This window comes from Ochotona curzoniae, unplaced genomic scaffold (assembly GCF_017591425.1).
Source record: "Ochotona curzoniae isolate NIBS_2020 unplaced genomic scaffold, NIBS_Ocur_1.0 scaffold_2683, whole genome shotgun sequence".
NCBI classification, from domain to species: domain Eukaryota; kingdom Metazoa; phylum Chordata; class Mammalia; order Lagomorpha; family Ochotonidae; genus Ochotona; species Ochotona curzoniae.
The window spans coordinates 1,966,745-1,984,515 of NW_024467100.1; the positions used below are offsets into that span (position 1 = coordinate 1,966,745).

Sequence of the window (17,771 nt, forward strand, 5' to 3'; positions counted from 1 at the left end):
GAACACTCAGTGCTGCATGCAGTGACTGGAAGAGCCCAAGAGTGCCTTGCGAACGCTGTAATTATGGACACAGCCGATCTGTGCCTGAACTTACGGAAGTACAAATTTGCAGAAACACAGCATTTGCACTGGGAAAGAGCCCCCAGAGTCCTATGTGTGTGTGGCTCCGGGGAGCAGCGTAGGACTGGGAGCAGCAAATTTCAACTCCAGTAAAGCAACTTTCTTATAGTAAGAGCCTTCTAAAGACAGAAGGGCATAATAGTGAGCTCCCCGTGGTCAGAAACATTCAAGTGTAGGCTGGAGAGTGCCTTGTGCGAATGCTGTACAACACCCAACCATCCAAGGAATGTTCAGACTCTGATGTGTTTGGGGGTGGGGTGGGGGTTCCTTCCAGCCAGAAGACTCCGTGGCAAGGGGACCCCATGGGAGTTTTTAAAATGATAGCATGATGGCAGTGGTGTGGACTCTGAATCCATCAGAGTCTGACCACTACCTCCAGCCAACACCTCCCCACCCAGCAGTTTTTCAGGTGTGTGAGAGCTGGATCCCAACTGCATGCTCCAGCTTCCTTTGGTGAAGTATAACAGATGCTACCAGCTGTGAAAGCTGGAAGTTTAGTTTTCTACAGCTGGAGCTCCAGCCTCGTGCGGTTCTAATATTGTGCCTGTGAAAGGGCTCCCCTCTTTCTTGGTCCCGACCTCCCGCCGCCCATTCACAGATCAAATACCAAGTACATTGGGCAGCCAGACGCCAGGGTGGGGGGGAAACGGATTTTAATAAAGCCTCCATTGATTTTCGCGGGTGCAAGTCAAGGAAAAGGCACCTAGAGAGGCTGTCCCATTCCGCTTCTACCTCTCTCCTGACCTACTCCAGGTTATACATCGATTGGCTTTTCAGATAATAGATGGTGCCACCCGGTAGGCACCTCAGGGAGCCAGCCAGGAGCTGGAAGAGTCGCACGCAGCAGCCCAGCCCCGACTTAATCAAACTAGCAACAGGATCTCAGGCGGCAGCGTCGTGGTGGCAAGAGTCGCATTGGCGCGGCGGCGGTGGCGGCAGCAGCGTTATGCGTGGTTACTGACAGGCACCAGCTGCAGCCGCCACAACCGCTCCAACGCACTATGTGGACTCTCGGATCTCGAGGCAGATTCCTGACTAATCCCAGAGGGCTGGCCCAGCCCCTGCTCCCAGGGCTGCAAGGAAGCGATGACCACTCTTGTTAGCCCAAGTTGAAGGGAGCCCGGCTGCGCCTGGGAACCGGGAGAGGCCGTGCTCTTCAGCAGACGCACAGCAGAGGGCTATGAACTGAAGAGCAAACATGTATGGAAATTATTCTCACTTCATGAAGTTTCCCACGGGCTTTGGCGGTGAGTATGCCACTTGGGCTTCACGTGGGGACCTGTCCCGAGGTGGCAGGAGGAGAGAGCGGGGACTCGGCGTGTCTGGATGAGTGTTGAATGAGACAGAGAGCAGGACTGTTTACGTGCATCTATAGTGGTGCATAGCGTGTTTCTGCCAGTGTGTGTGCGAGCGCCTGTGGGGGTGAAGCAGAGGGAGTGAGAGGGGGCAGATAGAAAGAGAGGGAACTGACCACAGGAGGGGATACGCGGGCAAATAGAGTGAGGAGCGGAGGATGTTCTCCCCATAGCTCCCCAACAGCATGCTTGAGCATTTGCCTCCTGACAAAGAGCTAAAAGCATTGTTAAACCCTGATGTGTTTGCGTGGGTGTGAAAGTCTAAGAGTGATAGGCAGATTGCAAGGATGTACCTGTTATCCAAATTGTGACGGAAAAAAAAAAAAAAACTCGGCCAGAGCAGTTTCACCTAGGCGATGGGTCCCCGCGTTACTTTGTAAACAAGGGCGTGCTTGTTTTCCTTCAAAGCAGGTTTTCCTCTAATTGGATTTTTGAAAAGAAAACACAGCTCTTTAATTTGCCACCCGGTTTTCCTGCCTACGTTGGTTTTCCTTTTGATTTGCTAATAGCCTCTTCTCCCCTCCCCTGGGGCAGGTGGTTGGCAGGCCCCCTTCCCAACACTGGGATTCCCGCAGTTCTCCGACTCTGCAGAAGGTGGTCTGGGGATGGAGGTCTGGGCTCTTAGCAGAGAACTGGCAGGCTGAAGATCCCAGCCAGGCAGGGCAGCCCTGTCACACTTTATGGAAGCTTCCGGAGCCTGTGTCCCCCAGCTGCCTGGACAGGCAGTCACATCCTTGACTTAGTGACAGAAGTAGCCTGCTACCCTCCCCCTATTTCCCTTTCCCCCAGCTTGAAGGTACTAGAATCAGTAGCTGACCAAGGGGCCTCTTGCTCCTTGGTGACACAAAGCTTGTGCTCCTGTGAGGCAAAGGGGGAGCCTTTGCCCTATAGATTCTGGCAGGCAGGACAAAGCAGACATTTTTTGTAAGGTCTTGAGAACTGAAAAGTTCCCACTCTGCTGACCTCCCCTGTGGACAGACAGCCAATTCATTGGAAGGCTTGGGAATAAACCTTGCCTGCTTTGCAGGCCAAGCCCTTCTAAAGGGCTTGGTGGGACGTTGCAACATGGACTTGGTCTCTGCCCTGGAGGGGTTGAGCCCCACGGTTTGCTCATTCATTCAGGTTTCTGAGCCAGGCACTGGGAATGCAAATATGAATGAGAGATGGTCTCGGCCTCCCTGACTGGGCCAGTCTCATTAAGCAGGCACATTATAATATTGGGAGATGTGTGTAGCATCAGAGGCATAAGGAGGTTGCTGCTTGGACCTGGAGGTAAGGAGTCATGGAAATGTTCCAGAAGGAATGTTCAAGTTGTTTGGGCCCATCTGATGACGGAGTGAGAGTGGCAGCCAAGGCTGTGACCTGGACATTTGATCTCCAGTGTAGAGCTGGGCCCCTTACAGCTCCATTCTCAGGCTGACTCAGAGCAGAGCATTGCTTCTTTCTTTGCATCTGAGTTCCCGTGTTGGTATCCGCTGCAGCTGGGGTCTTAGAACCCCAAGCTCCATGAGATTATGGCTTCACAAATGCCAAGGAGACACTAGGAGACAGGTGGGGAGAATGGAAGTGTTGAAGGTAGAAGGATTAGGGAGGGAGCTAAGGTAAGGGCTGGAAAATAAAGATCTAGTGCAAAGTTCTGGCATGGGAGGAGGGGGACGTGGGGAGGCTACCTGCATTCTAAGGGAACCTCCAGAGGATATTAGCACTTCCGGTCTAGGGATGTGTAAACTGAGGCCTGAGGGAAGGGACTAACTCGGGCTGCATAATTGAGGGGTAGAGCACTTCCACAGATGCCTCTTTCTCAAATGTTTGATAGTGTTTCTTTAATATTGATACAGTGAAGAGAGAGTAACAGGGAGATGAATTTAGCTCCTAGTTGGTTGCTCACTAACTGTGTGACCTTAGATGGGCTCCTGAACCTCTCTGTGCCCTAGTGTCTTCATTTCTAAAATGTGATGCAGCATCTCAGCCTATAATGTGGGAACTGAATGAGCCAGCACAAGAGAAAGTGGCTGTCCCTGCAAGTTAATGTCGTCATCTCCTTTGTTTTGCTAAGACACTAACCTGTTCATTAGTGTAACAATAGGCCATGAGTATAGAATGATGAATTAGAAACCTGCCAAAGTAAGTGAATAAAACCCATGTGTTTTGCAGTTGGAGGTTTCATGATTGAGAGGACTCTAGTATTTTAGTGAGATTATGTTTCAAGAACATCACGGTACAGCAGGGAAGAAGCAGTTTGTTGCAATGTGGGAATGCCGCCTCTTCAGCTACTTTTCCTTGTCCTTCCTGAGGGAGGTGCACAATGTGGTTAGTTTTGTTGATGTTTTCCATTTTGTTTGCGCATATCCATTAACAGGAGGCCAGGAAGTCTGAGAATCCACAGTGCTCAGGCAGGGAGGGAGCAGCAATCCTCCCCACCAGGTAACAGGGACTTCCAAGTGGGCAGCTCTGCAGCTCTAACCACCTTCTCCCTTGTGGGCAATTTACTAAATAATCTGGGATGTGACTCCATGCTCTTTCACACATTAGCAATGGAAAGTTAGAGGGCCCCTGTGGTTTGTGTGAGAACTTCCGAGGAAGCCATGTCACCCTTGGGAAACAGCACCCAGGATTTGTGTCCAGAGCCGGTGCTCCCCGGATTGGTAAAGTGCCCTAGGATCCATGAAGGAGAGACGGGCCAAACTGGCTGGAGGTGGCAGCCACCTGGGTTGCGGTTGCCCCACCAAGGCGTACATTCTCCCACTTCTGGGCTCTGCGGTGAGAGCCTTTTTTCTTTCCCTGCCAAATCCTGGGTGTGCCAGCTGCTCAGTAAGAGATTTGTTTTTCTGGGCTGAGACAGTTGCTGCCTCTTAGAAGATGGTAAAAACAAAGCCTGTAATCTCCCCATCCAATTGTGCAGTAATCCTCAGGATGAGAAGCAGCTCAGGGAGAGAGGGGCTTCACACCTCTCGTTGAGCAAGTGCACTGTTTCAGGCAAGCCCGCTGCCCCTCTAGGCACTTGTCCAGTTTCCATTCCCGTAATCCTCAGAACAACAAATAGGTATTAGTACCAGAATCACCATGCCCCTTTTGTGGGTGAGAGAACAGAGGCGTGGGAAGAGAAATAACTTGGTTAAGGTCTTACAGCTGGACAACGGCATGACCTTCGAGTCTCAGCTCTGTGGAGCTGTCTCTTGTGATTCCTGTGTGGCACATATGGTTGATGACAGCTGCTATCCACTGAAAGACGGAAGCCCCATCCACTCTGTAGCCTCAGCAATGACTGGTGGCTACACATGCGATGGCCTGGCCATTGAGCAGTGAGCTACAAGGGGAGGGGTAATAGGGAGTTAACTGGTGACTTCTCCTGAGCTTCTGCTGATGTGCACAAGAGCTGCCTGGCTCACTCAGGTCAAGTGTAGAATGCTCGCTTTTCACCCGAGAGGAGCCCCAGGGTGGGGTTAAGGCAGTGGTGCTTGTATAGATATGTATTTGTGTATATACATGAGTGTGTGTGCAGGACGTATTTTTCCCCTTGCTTGGATATGTGGGTGGTTAATTGGAGCCTCTATGGGTGTAAGTGGTTAGGGTTTGAGTAGGAAGGAGGAACTGTTTATGAGACGAAGGAAGGAACATATTTAGTGTAAACTATTTTCTGAAACATTTACAATCTCACCAAGAGATGGGGAGCTGAACAGAAACTGAGAGAAGACATTCTGTAAAGAGGAGTCAGAAAGTCCCAGCCCTCCCTGCCCCCTTGTTATGTGGCTTCTGGATACACAGGGAATTCAGCCACCAGAATCAGACGGATGCTTGGCAGGTGCCTCTGGAGGAAATTTGTATCCGCTCCTCTTGTTTGGAAGTAGAAGACAGAGCCTTGGCAAATAGAAGCAGCTTATTTTGTACAATGCCTGGGTTTGGGTGGCTCTCTTGAGATTGATTCAGTCTTGGCTCAGTAATCCTCTCAAATGATTCAGAATAGTAGCCAACATTTTTGAGGCACCTGCCATGTGCCAAGCTTTCCTCCAAAGGCATTGTATGCATCATCTCATTTAATCTGCTCAAGGATCTTTGTGGGGAAGACACTATCATCAGCACCATCCCCATTTGACTGAGCCAATGGTCCAGAATCTCCAGGCTGAGAGAAGAAGATCCAGGGCACAAATCCAGGCAGGTTTGTGCCAAGGAAGCAGTGCCGGGAGTTCTCCTGGGGTTGTCGTCCCATGATGGGGTGGGTAGTAGTGGCAAGGGGTGGAGTGCCCAGTTAGCTCCAAAGGATTGCATCATGTGAAAGAACATCTTGGATATTCCATTCTTTCCTTATGTTTTTCACAATTTATGTATCATAATACTTTTTTTTTCTTTTTAACATATAAATGTTCGGCAAAGAAAGAAAATTACTTTGAAAGGGGGCAGGTGACTGGGCCCTCAATGGTACTAATTACACATAGGCTAATATGCTTTTCCAGTGGATTGCTGATTTTACTGTGGAGGACCTGCCTTTCCATTCTGGAGCAGCAGGATTTGGCAAACTTTCCCCCTCCAGGGCCAGATAGCAGACATTTGAGTCTCTGCTGGCTGCCTGGTCCGTGACAGCTGTTCACATGCTCAGGTCATTTGTAACACCAATGCAGCCGTGGTTAATGCATGAACACATGTGGACGGATGTAGCTGTGTTCTGGTGGGCCTACAGATCACTTGGGAGTTTTCTTTCCATGTCCCATCTCTGATTTCTCCTCAGCAGCGACTGCCACCACTTCAGTTTAAAGCTACTCTGCCTCCCACTTTTCTGTCGAGATGCTGAACTTTCAAACGCAGGCAGAGCAGCCTGCCAATCATCTGGTCTGTGCCCTCAGTTGCAGGGAGGACACCTGGGAGAGCAGGTGTGATTGGCCCACGATGCCGTGGTCTTCAACTGGATTTCCCCATATCCCTCAGAGACACCTGGGATGGCAGCAAAAGCAGTCCTCCTCCAGGCTTCAGTAAAGTAGCTCGATGCTACAACCGTGTAAGGAAAGGCTGTCCCTCAACTTTCATTTAACAGGATTAAATAAAAATAAAGCCCGACAATTTTTTAAATTTCATTTCATTTATTTATTTGTTTATTACATTGCATTATGTGACACAGTTTTTTAGGCACTGGAATTCCCCCTCCCCCAACCCTCCCCCCGTGGTGGATTCCTCCACCTTGCTACATTGCCACAGTTCAAGTTCAGTTGAGGTTCTTTCATTGCAAGCATATGCCAAGCATAGAGTCCAGCATCTTATTGTCCAGATAAGTTCAACGTCTTCTTGGGGAGACTATCTCTGGTCTGAAGGTAGAGTCGGCAGAGTGTCATCCTGACCAATCAAAAGCCCCAACATAACATCCGCAACAATCCACAACGTCATGGAATTAGTGGACATAGTATTGAGTAACCAATATGTTAAAAAAAAATTTACGTTTTACAGGTAGTATTTTTCATACTGACATCATTTCATCTTAAATTAAGGCAAACGTGGTATCTAACCTTTTGGGATTGGCTCATTTCTCTTAGCATTATGGTTTCCAGGTCGGCCCATTTAGCCACAAAGAACTGCATTTTGTTGGTTTTTTTTCTTTTTTTGATAACAGAAGTATTCCATGGAATATATGAACCATCGCTTTCTTATCCAGTCTTCTGCTCATGGGCATTTCGGTTGCTTCCATGTTTTTGCAATTACTGATTGTGCTGCTATGAACATAGAGGTGCATGTTGGCTTCTTGTGAAACAGGTGTTTTGGATATATTCCTAGGAGTGCTATTGCTGGATCATATGGTATGCAGATTTGAGTTGTTTGAGTGTCCTCCATACTGATTTCCATAGAGGCTGTACCAACCTGCAACCCCACCAGCAGTGGAGCAGTGTTCCCTTTTCCCCGCTTCCTCGCCAGCAAGTGTTGTTGGTGTTTTTTATGTGGGCCAGTCTTACTGGCGTTAGATGGTACCTAATTGATGTCTTAATTTGGATTTCCCTTATTGCCAGGGAACTGGAGCATTTTTTCATATGTTTGTTTGCCATTTGACAAATTGTAAATACACAAGGAAAGTTCACTTTTTCCATGGAAGAATTGGAGACTGGTACTAAATCCAGCTAAAGGAAATACAGCTGTTCTGATAGTATCACTGCATTGTGAAATGTGAGCAGAGCCAAGGAAGTAAGGCAGTGTGAGTTGTGGGGAGGAGTATTCTGTCCAAATGAAGTGCTGTCTTCAGAAAATTAAAATGTTGGGGCCAGCACTGTATTATAGCATGTGAAGCCTCTGCATGCTTCATCTGTACCCCGTCTGAGCTCCACTTCAAATCTAGTTGCCTGCTAATGCACTTAGCAAAGAGGAGGATAGCCTAAATACTTCGGTGCCTAAACCACTGTGGGAGATCCAGATGAAGCTCCTGCTACCTGACTTCAGCCTGGCTCAGCCTTGGCGATCAAAGGCATCTGAGTATCTGAGGATTAGGCCAGTGAATGGAGAGAGAGAATGAATTACAGCTTATTCAAGCTCATGGCAGAGCATGAATTCTTGAAGTGATGCAGAATGGAAACCAGAACCTAGGACTTCAAACCCTATAGTTGTCACGGTAACCTGGTCCCAGGCCAGTGACCTTGGTGAGGGTCTGTAACACTGCAGAGTGTTCAACCTGGGGTCCCTGCTCCCTTTCATCAGTTGTCATTACCAGATGGACTGTGAAGGTTGGAGACAGATGGTTATAACACAGTGTTAGGCATTCATATAGCTTCACATATCTAAACACAGAAGGGACACAGTTTAAAAAAAGGAAAGCAGGAGTTTGCAGGTTAAAGATGAATTGTAAACTCCTTGGAAGATTTCAGAATTTACTACAAAACTTTAACATGGGAAGGCATGTGGTCTTTATTAAAAAATATTTGCAAGAAATCAGAGACACATCACAGGAAGTACAGAATAAATATGATTATGTGTCTTGAATGACATTTGGTCAGTGACAGATTGTAAGTATGATGTTACCTTCTATAACAGTATAAGAGAACTGGAAAATTCTATTTGCTTAGTATTTCAAAAATGATTATTTTTATCTATGTAAAAGCAGAAGGAGAGACAGGGAGAAAGACAGCCTCCATCTGCTGGTTCACTTCCCAAATGGCTGTATTGGTAGAGGCTCAGGCTAGGTTAGGCTCAAGCCAGGAGTTAGGAACTCCATCTAGGTCTACAGGGACCCAGGTACTTAGGCCATCTGCTGCTGCTTTCCTAAGCACAATAGCAGGGAGCTGGATATGAAGCAGAGCAGCTGGCACTCAAATCAGTACTCAGATACAGGATGAGTGGTCCCAAGTGGAAACATAAACCACTATGTCACAATGTAAGCTCCATTTTACTATTTTTTAGAACTGTGCCCCTCCTGTGTTTATACATGTGTAGATACTTGGGTATTTAATGCTGGGTTACAACCATCTGCAATATCCAGCACAGTATCTTGTTTTGCAAGTTTAAAGCTTAGATAGAGCAGGCTGTACCACATAGCGCAGGTGTAGCATGAGGCTATGCCATCTCGGTTTCTGAACACAAACTCTATGATGTTCCCCCAATAACATCGTTGTGCTTTTCAGAACCCCTCAGTGACGCCTGGCTGTTTAACCATATCCCCAAAAAGGTTGATTGCGTGGGTTTCATTTCTGAGACTCACCATCTCCCTTATCTCTCTTGGTCAAGAACATCACAGCGAAGCAGGCTCTTAGAGCTTTGCAGCTCACGACACCTGTATTTTCTGGGCCCAGGAATGCAAGTAACAGAGCAGGGAAGAAACGTGCTAGTCTGATGAGAGATACGTCTACAAGTGAGTCATTCATCACATACTAGCTATGCACTGTGCGGAAGCTGTGCAGGACATCAAGAAAGCAAGAGCCTCCACCTAGTTACAAACTCTGAAGCCCCAGAGCATTGTTTCTGGATTTTTTTTCCCCCTTGGGACTGAGTTTAAGTGACGGAATCCAAAAAACACAATATATTTAGAAGCAGAGAACAACTAATGGCATGTATGTTACCTAATGGTAACAGCACGCTAGGAATAGATGTTGCTGTATTTTAAAAGGATTGCAATTTTTAGAAAAGTCGGTAGTTAAGAGACTGGGGAGAGCCATCTGGAAAATGAGTCTATGGAGACAGTGAAAAGGATGGAGGTCAAGGATTCCAGAGCTGGGTGTGGACAAAATTGCTGTTCATGGACTTGAGGAACAGGAGGTGAGCTGGGTGGGCCCTAGATAAAAGCCTTGCACATTCCTGGTAGACTAACAGGCGTATACCTGATATCCCAGCATGCAAAACTGGCTTCCTGGGTCAAAGTTGTTCTTTTCTTTTTTCTCTCACTCTCTTTTAAAAAAATTTTTTTTTAGTTTTTTTTTTCTTATGCTACAGTTTCATAGGCTCTGGAATTTCTCCTCCGCACCCCCCCCCCTCCAGTCTCTTTCTCCCCCTGATTTCCCCTATATTACTACAATAGTATAGTGCTTCACAAGCAGTGAGAAGTCCATCATTCTGCTATTGAAGCGTATCCTGACAGTGGCACAGAGTCCAGCATCCTATTGCTGAGATAGATTGAACAGTTTCATTGGGAGTCCATCTTCAATTTGGAAGCACAGATGCAAACTGCAATATAGCTTTACATCTGAGTATGATAGTCTCTATTACACAGCTACTATATATCCCCTTAAATGAAAAAGCCAGAAGACAAAATCAACAACTGTAAGAAAAATGAAAAATTTACAGCAACATGAAGTAAAATGCTACTGAATGACCAATGTGTCACTGAAGAAATGTAAAAGAAAATCAAAAAGTTTCTTGAAGAAATGATGCTACCATATGACCTCCCTGTTGTCACTGAAGAAATTTATAATAAAAAGACTTCTTTGAAGAAAAACATCAAAATCCATGAGATGTAGCAAAAACAGTATTGAGAGGGACATTTATAACATCAGTTGCTGTATTACAAAAATAGAGATATCTTCAACAAATGATGTGATAATGTATCTCAAGGATTTATGAAAAACTGAAAAATGAAGAAGAAGAAAGTAATTATAAAAAGGCCTAGAATACCTTTTTCCATTCTTTCACTTTCACTTTTGCATATCTTTGTTAGTAAGATGTACCTCCTGTAAGCAACAGATAGATGGATTTTGTTTTTTCAATCATTCTACTCATCTATGACACTTGATTGATGAGAGTTTAAGCCCTTTACATTCAGTTTAATATTTACAAGTAGTAATTTGGTCCTATCATTTTAGCAATTGATTGCTCATTGTTCGATTTGGTCTTTTGCTGTTTTACTGGGAAGTTCACTTTTGCCTTTGGCTTTGGTAGATGCTATTTCTTTTCTCTGTCAATAGAACATCTTTAAGTATTATTTGTAGGGCAGGTGGATTATTAGAGCTTTTTTTTTGCTGTGGGAGAATTTTATTTAATTTTCAAAGAACAAGAAAAGCTTTGCTGGGTAAATTATTCTAGGCTGACAGTTTTTCCTTCTAGAATCTGGAATATGTCACTGCATTCTCTTTTGACCTCTAGGGTTTCCTGTGAGAGGTCAGCGGTGAGTCTGACTGAAGTTCCTCTATATGGTATTGCTTTTTTTCAAGTACATATTTAAGAATCTTTTCCTTGTGTTCAACTGAGGAGTGCTTAATTATCATGTGTTCTGGTGAGGGTTGCATTTGGATCATCCCTATTTGGAGTTTTGGGTCCCTCCTATACTTTGGTTCCCAATTCTTTCTCCAGATTAGGAAGATTTTCATTTATTATTTCATTGATCACACCTTTAAATCCGGCTTCTCTTTCTATGCTTTCTGGAGCTCTCATAACTCTTATATTTGGCCTTTTATTAGTGCTCTGTAATTCCTAAATACTCTTCTTAGCTTGACTCAGTTTCACCTCCAGCTTTTTGATTTTTCCTGATTGCTGAGGAAATGTTTTCTAGTTCTGAAATTCTTTCTTCTGCCTTGCTTATTTATCCTGAGGCTTTCAACTGAATTTTTAATATGCCCCATTATCTCCTTCATATCGAATAATGTGCCTTGATTTTGCTTGTGTTGCTATTCCTGTGTGATATATTCCTTAAATTTTTTGAACTCCTGTATGTGCTTCTCATTGTTTTAAGAAGGTTTATAACAAGTTTTAAGAAATTCTTGATCCCTCATTACCTTGATGTCTTCCTCGGGTAACTTTGAGGTTGACAAAGGCTTTTGCTCCTTTGCTGGGGAAGTATCAGTAGTATTCACTGTGTCTCTGTGTCTTGTTTAGCTCTTGGTCATTGCTATTCTGGTTACCAGATTCCTCTCCTTAGGATCAGTTTATAAGCTGAGTTGCCCACGAGTCTAAAAGTCAGTTTTACTTTGGTACCTGGTTCTTCATTTAGAGTCACTTTTGCCAGCCCTCCAGCAAGTTTCAGGCCTGGGCTGTTGTGCTCGGTTTTCAGCATGTTTCCATAGCCCCAGCTCCTGGCTCACCACTCTCCATCCCCTGTGGCCCTGTGCTATGGCTGCACTGCTGCCTTCACTGCCTTTCTCCCAGCCTTGATTTGAGCAGTTCCTGGGATAGGGAGACAACAGCTGTGCTAAATCACTGGGCTGTCAGTGGTGCTGGTCTTGTTGGAACCTGCTGGTTATTAGATCTATGGGCCACCTGGACCTATTTTGGGTGGAACCCATAGGATGCCAAGTCGGTACTGTTTTCCCTGTGAGACCAGTGCACTGCATTGAGATGTAAGTGAGTTCTCTCCTGGCTCAGGGCCTGTGAGCTTGCTGTTGCTTCTTCAGCCCCACAGCCTTTTCCGCAGCACACAAAATGGTGCCCAGTGTGGCACCGGTTGGGGGTCTGAACTATGAAAGCCACCCTCTTCCTGCACTGCTTCTTTAGATTTTGCCACTCTGCTTCTGCTTAGGATTGAACTCAGCAGGATGAGCAGTTCTATGGCTGGGTTCACCTGCTGAGCACCTGGCTGCTGCTGAGCTCTGATCACAGATCTCTGACTGCCACTGGGGTATCTACTCATTGCAACACCACTCCACTGTCCCTGCAGCTTCCCTGTGTCCACAGGTCTCCAGGTGTCCCTCTGCTGTTGGCCTGTCCTCTCCTGTTTCCCAGGATCAAGGGCTCTCTGCTTCACCCTGGCTGATGATTCTCCATTTAAATGTGTCCTTACCCTATTCCACCATCTTGACTCTCTGTTTTCTTTTTTTCCCTCTGCCTCTTTCTCTTTTTAAGTATTTGTTTTAAAGGGTTATTTGAAAGTTAGAGAAGACAGAATGGAAGGGGGAAGACAGAATGAGAGAGATCTTCCATCAGCTGATTGACTCCCCAAATGGCTACAACAGCCAGGGCTGAGTCAAGCTGAAGCCAGCAGCTTCCTCTGGATTTCCCACATGCATTCAGGGATGGAGTCACCTTTCATTGCTTTCTCAGGAGCATTAACAATGACCTGGATCTGAAGTGGAGCAGACAGGACTTGAACTGGCCGCATATGGGACACTGTTGCTGCTTGCAGCCAGTTAACCCTCTATACCACGGTGCCAGTTCCTATAGAAGCATTCTTTGTGCAGTTCCTAGGTGATTCTGATTTGTTAAGGGACAGCACATTCCCCAACTGCCCAGCAAGGCTTCTAATTTGATCCTTAATTTCCTGGGTGGAAAGGGAGTGTGGAAGCAAAATGGCACTAATGTGCAGAAAGATTGAAGAGATACTGTGAAATCAGCCCGGTTTAGATCTGTTGTGCTTTGGGAGCTCGGTTTCCTTATCCATATAATGGGTATGATTTGTGCTTTACACACTGTTAAGTTGAAACTCAAATGAAAAAAAGTGGCTTCCAGGTGGCACACTATGTTTGCAGTGCCTACTACAGGGCTGACACATAAGTAATTGGCACTCAACCAATATTTTTTGGGTGACTAACTTGTTGGAAAAAGCATACATGTAATGAGTTTTTTGAGTGCAAGTGGGTGAAAGGCCTGGTGTTTTTGTTGCATGTGAGCCTATGCAAGCTTCTTAACTTCTCTGAAATTATTTCCTCTTTTATAAATTGGGTGCTCCCTTCGCTCCTCAAAGTCTGGTTTCTAAACAAAAGCAGTGGTGCTTATTAATTCATGACACAATTAAGTTGAAACGGTGATAAAATTGGTCATGTTACGAACTGCTTTGTATTTGCTCATTCACAAAAAAATAATACTAAAGGGGAAAAGGTTTGTTAAGCAAATAAAATGGTAGAAGTGTGGCCTCTATTTAAAATACATCTGTTTTCAAGCAATTTAAAAAGCAGAGTGGAGCATCATTAGCATATTAACGGGGTGTTAATTACCAAAGACTCTTTGAAAGCAGGTTTTATAAAATCCCCACTTAGTAACCATTAGCTCACGGTGCTTGAAGCGCAAACTATTCACGTGTGTTACTTAGAAGTAATAAAATTGCAATTTAAAAGTAATCTGCCAACTTGTCACGAATTTAGACTGATTTTTCTCTCAATTGATCCAAATGAGTGAGGTTTTGCTATAATTACTTATAATGCCAGTAATAATGAGGCTGGGTCTCATTCTCCCTGCTTTTCACTACCTCCATCATTGTGGATTTGAGCATGAGGGGAGTGAGGAGGGATGGGAGTGATGGGGTGGGGGAGGTGTTGAGGACAGGGACAGGGGATGTTACTTTCTCTCTCACCCTCCTTAAAGAGCTGGAGGAAACAGCCCAGACCACACCCTGTACAGCCAGTCAGCCCTCCTCTGGGGTCTGCAGGAATCCAGGTAGCAAAGTTTTCCTCTGGAGCACTGTGGGCTGCCCTGGGTTGGCATTGCATTCAGTGGGGTCAGCTCAGCAGCTAAGGCATGATTTTGCTCTCATATTCCCAGAGACAGAAAGAGGGTCTGTCCTACATGCTAGATGCATTTCTGTATTGCCCTCATTGGGACAGCCAGAAAGGGCTGTGGTTATAGAAAAGGCTTCCCACCAAACGCTGGAGCTTCTAAGCCTGGCTGCCCACCTGCAGGGTGCTTAATACTCAATACCTTCTTCTCCCATCTGTTCAAATGTAGTGCTTTACCCCAGTACATGGGTCTAGCATCCCTGCCAATCTCAGTGTGATGAACCCTAATGCTTTCGTGATAGTGTTTTTGGGTGCAAATGCTGAGAATTATTTAAACCTAAAAAAAAAAAAATGCATCTTAGCAAGTTCCTGGTGCCGGGGTGGTTCTTTTGTGGAGGGAGGAGGCAGGAGAGGGTTAGACTGTGCTGGAAGACTTGATGAAGGGAAACAGGGCTAGGCTTTGAGTTGTGAGGGGCTGGGGTCACTACTGGTGTGTCCAGGTCAGCATTCCAATGGAGGTCAAGAGTTGGATTGGGTAGGAGCAGAAAAATCTGTCCTGAGAAAATGCTAGAAGTTGCGAAGTTGAACAATGCACTGCACAATGGAGCTAGGATTAGAACACATATCTGCTGGCTTCTCCCGAGCTAGAGTGTTGCTTGCATGATTGGTATCCTTGCTTTGCAAGTTATTTAATTTCTCTATCCTTGGACGTGTGCCTCTGTAGCACAGGAATGATAAGCATATCAACCTCAGAGCCAAGTTGCCAGTTAGAAGTGAGTACATCTACACGAGTGCTTAGAGCCATGGTTGGCTCGTGACAGTTGCTCAGTGAGTGTTAGCATTGGCTGTTTCTTTAGCACAGACAGCGTTGAAGGGCCTTCACAGGTCAGCCCCCTGTCCATCTTCCTCAGCAGCCCACCTGTGTGTTAAGTTCCTTAGACAAAGAAGAGCAATCAGGTGTCTGAATATTCCTTGGTTGTCAGCCTTGGCACGATGTCACTGCGTGGGTTGAAGGAGGTTGGCTGTGGTGTGATTGTTCTCTGAGAGGGAGAGATGCTGCTGGAATTCGTTCCCGAGATGCTCTGGGCACTTCAGGTGGACGGTACTAACTCCAGGAAATAGCAAAGTTTTGGCTCTGTCCCCTTCTCCATGGGTGGGCATTAGCCATTGTCAATGATTTATGGCAAGTTTCTTCTCCATCCTGAAGTGGGTTGCTAATGGGAGAGTGAACTCTCCATCCTGGCACAGCAGCAAAAAATGCCAAGCAGTTTGCTCCCATGTCTGACCAGTTAAAAAGACTGCGTGCTTGACATTTTATTTTTATTGGCCAATGATGAGGTTGCTAAGCAACTTCTTACCTTGGTAAAAATTCTGTGGTTCTAAGTACTCTAGCCTTGCTTCTCTCTCAGTAAGTCTCTCTCTTGCACTCTCTTGCCGACAAACACACACACACACTCAACTTGTTGTTCAGAGATTTCAGTTCTGGTAAACATCAGGGATGGTAGCTTCTTAGGCAAATAATTTTTGCTGGTGAACTCAATAGTTATTGTATTCGTTGATTAGTCAATAAATAATTTTTGGCAAGCATTTGGCACACTGGTTGAGTTACCTCTTGGGATACCCACCTTACAATATCTCCTGGTTGCACTTGCTTTCCATTCCAGCTTCCTGCTAATGTGTATCCTGAGAGGCAGCAAGTGATGCCTTAAATACTTGGGAAACTGAGTTTCTAGTTCCTGGCTTCTGCTTGATTCAGCACTGGATGCTGTGGACATGTGGGACATGAATTAGTTGAAGGGAGATATCTCTCTTTCTCTCAGCTTTTCAAATAAACATTTTAAAGAAAATATTAATTTTGGAACATCTACCATGTTTCAAGCTTAGTGCTAAGCATCATAATGATTATTGTTACTGGTAATGGGGTGACATTCAAAATAGGTCACCACCAGTAGGGCACAAGGAACTTGGGCATGGGGGGTCTCTATGTCAGGCTCCATCGTGGGGAGATCTGAGGGGGTTTGTGGAAGCGTTGAGGTAGCTGGGGGGATAGAGAAGCACTGAGGCCTCAGAGCAATGGTTTATAAACTAACCACGCAGATAACTCACACTGATGATAAACAGCTGTCTTATCCTTAACAACGTATGACAAGGATGACCCTTAACTGAGCACGCGCCCTTTTCCTGGCTTGAGATAAGCTCTTTACATACATAACCTTCCTCTGTGTTTTTTAAGCATACACGATCTCCCCTTCCCCTTTGTAGGACAGGAAGTAATTATAGCTACTGTCACTGGCCAGTGGACCTCTAGGATAGGCATATTTGTCTCCCTTTGTGGGTGAGGAAGCTGTGGTTTCAAGCTCAAGTTTCTTGCTCAGGTTTACATGGCTGGAAAGTGGTAAATCCTTGAGTACAACCTTGGACTTGCTGGTTTCAGAACTCTCATCTTCTCCATGGCAGTGCACTGCCAGAGCTGCCGTGCCTCAGTGCGCACAGGGACTGCAGAGACCACTGTACTATACTGTGCTCTGCGGGGTATATTACAGCTGTGACTGGCAATGAATGCCAAGCAGCCTCCAATTTTAACATGGCCAACTACATTGGCAGGGTCCCATCAGCAAGTGGTCCTGCCTCAGACTGTTCCAGACATTGACCCTCTCCTGTTCCTGCTCTTCTCCCTTTTCCTTTTCAGAAAGCCATATTGTACCAATGCCCATGAAGCCAGATGTGATCTCAGAGGCTACCAAATGAGATCCACTGGGGATGAATGATCTTAGAATATGAGACGTTTGCCTTGGGTCTGTTACCAGAAGAGACGGGAACCTCTTGAGAAATTCTGTAGTGCTTCCCAGCAGATAAGCCATTTTTAATGAAACCATTGCCTGCATAAAGAGAATTAGCCCCAAAGAGCATGAATTTGCCTATTTTCCAGGCTTGTCGGCAGAGGGCCTGGAAGATTATGCAGTAGGGTGTGTGTGTGTGTGTGTGTGTGTTTGTTTGCGTGCATGTGTGTGTGTGTATGTGGTGGGAGGTAGGGTGGGAGATACAACATCAGGGATCCAGCAAGGCAGGCGGGCTGCAGAGGTCAAAGGTCCTCCAGCTGGGATTGGGCTGAGGAACTGTCTCAGTCTAAATACCTCAACCTGTGTGATTTACCAATCACAGTGTTGATTTCCCGGTGCTGGAGGCTGCCAAGTGCAGGGTGAGGTGACTGCTAGCAGATGAAGATGTGTTGAGGAGTCAACTTCTTACTTCCAGTAAGCTTCTTTTGAGTTCTTACAGGACAGAGGGGGCAAAGGGAAATAAGCACTGTGTCCTGTCATTGCTGCTAGGAGATGGAAGGGCCAGGCAGCTCCCCCCTCCTCAAAGCTTTTCTTACAAGGATACTTGTCTCACTCCTGAGGCTGGAGCCCACAGGGCCACCTCACCTCTCAGAGGTGCTACCTGCTGATACCATCACTGTGGGGTTCAAGTTCTAATCTGA

At 45.9% G+C, this 17,771-nt stretch overlaps 1 protein-coding gene across 1 annotated transcript in view; it reads left to right on the forward strand.

Annotated features, from left to right (window-relative positions):
- The first annotated feature begins 937 nt into the window (after nucleotides 1-937).
- RXRG (retinoid X receptor gamma) overlaps nucleotides 938-17,771 on the forward strand; it is a 51,798-nt gene continuing 34,964 nt past the window's right edge. Inside the window, exon 1 of the mRNA XM_041003208.1 lies at nucleotides 938-1,367. Within this exon, the coding sequence (XP_040859142.1) occupies nucleotides 1,319-1,367 (49 nt within the window). The 5' untranslated portion in view covers nucleotides 938-1,318. The remainder of the gene's footprint in view (nucleotides 1,368-17,771) is intronic.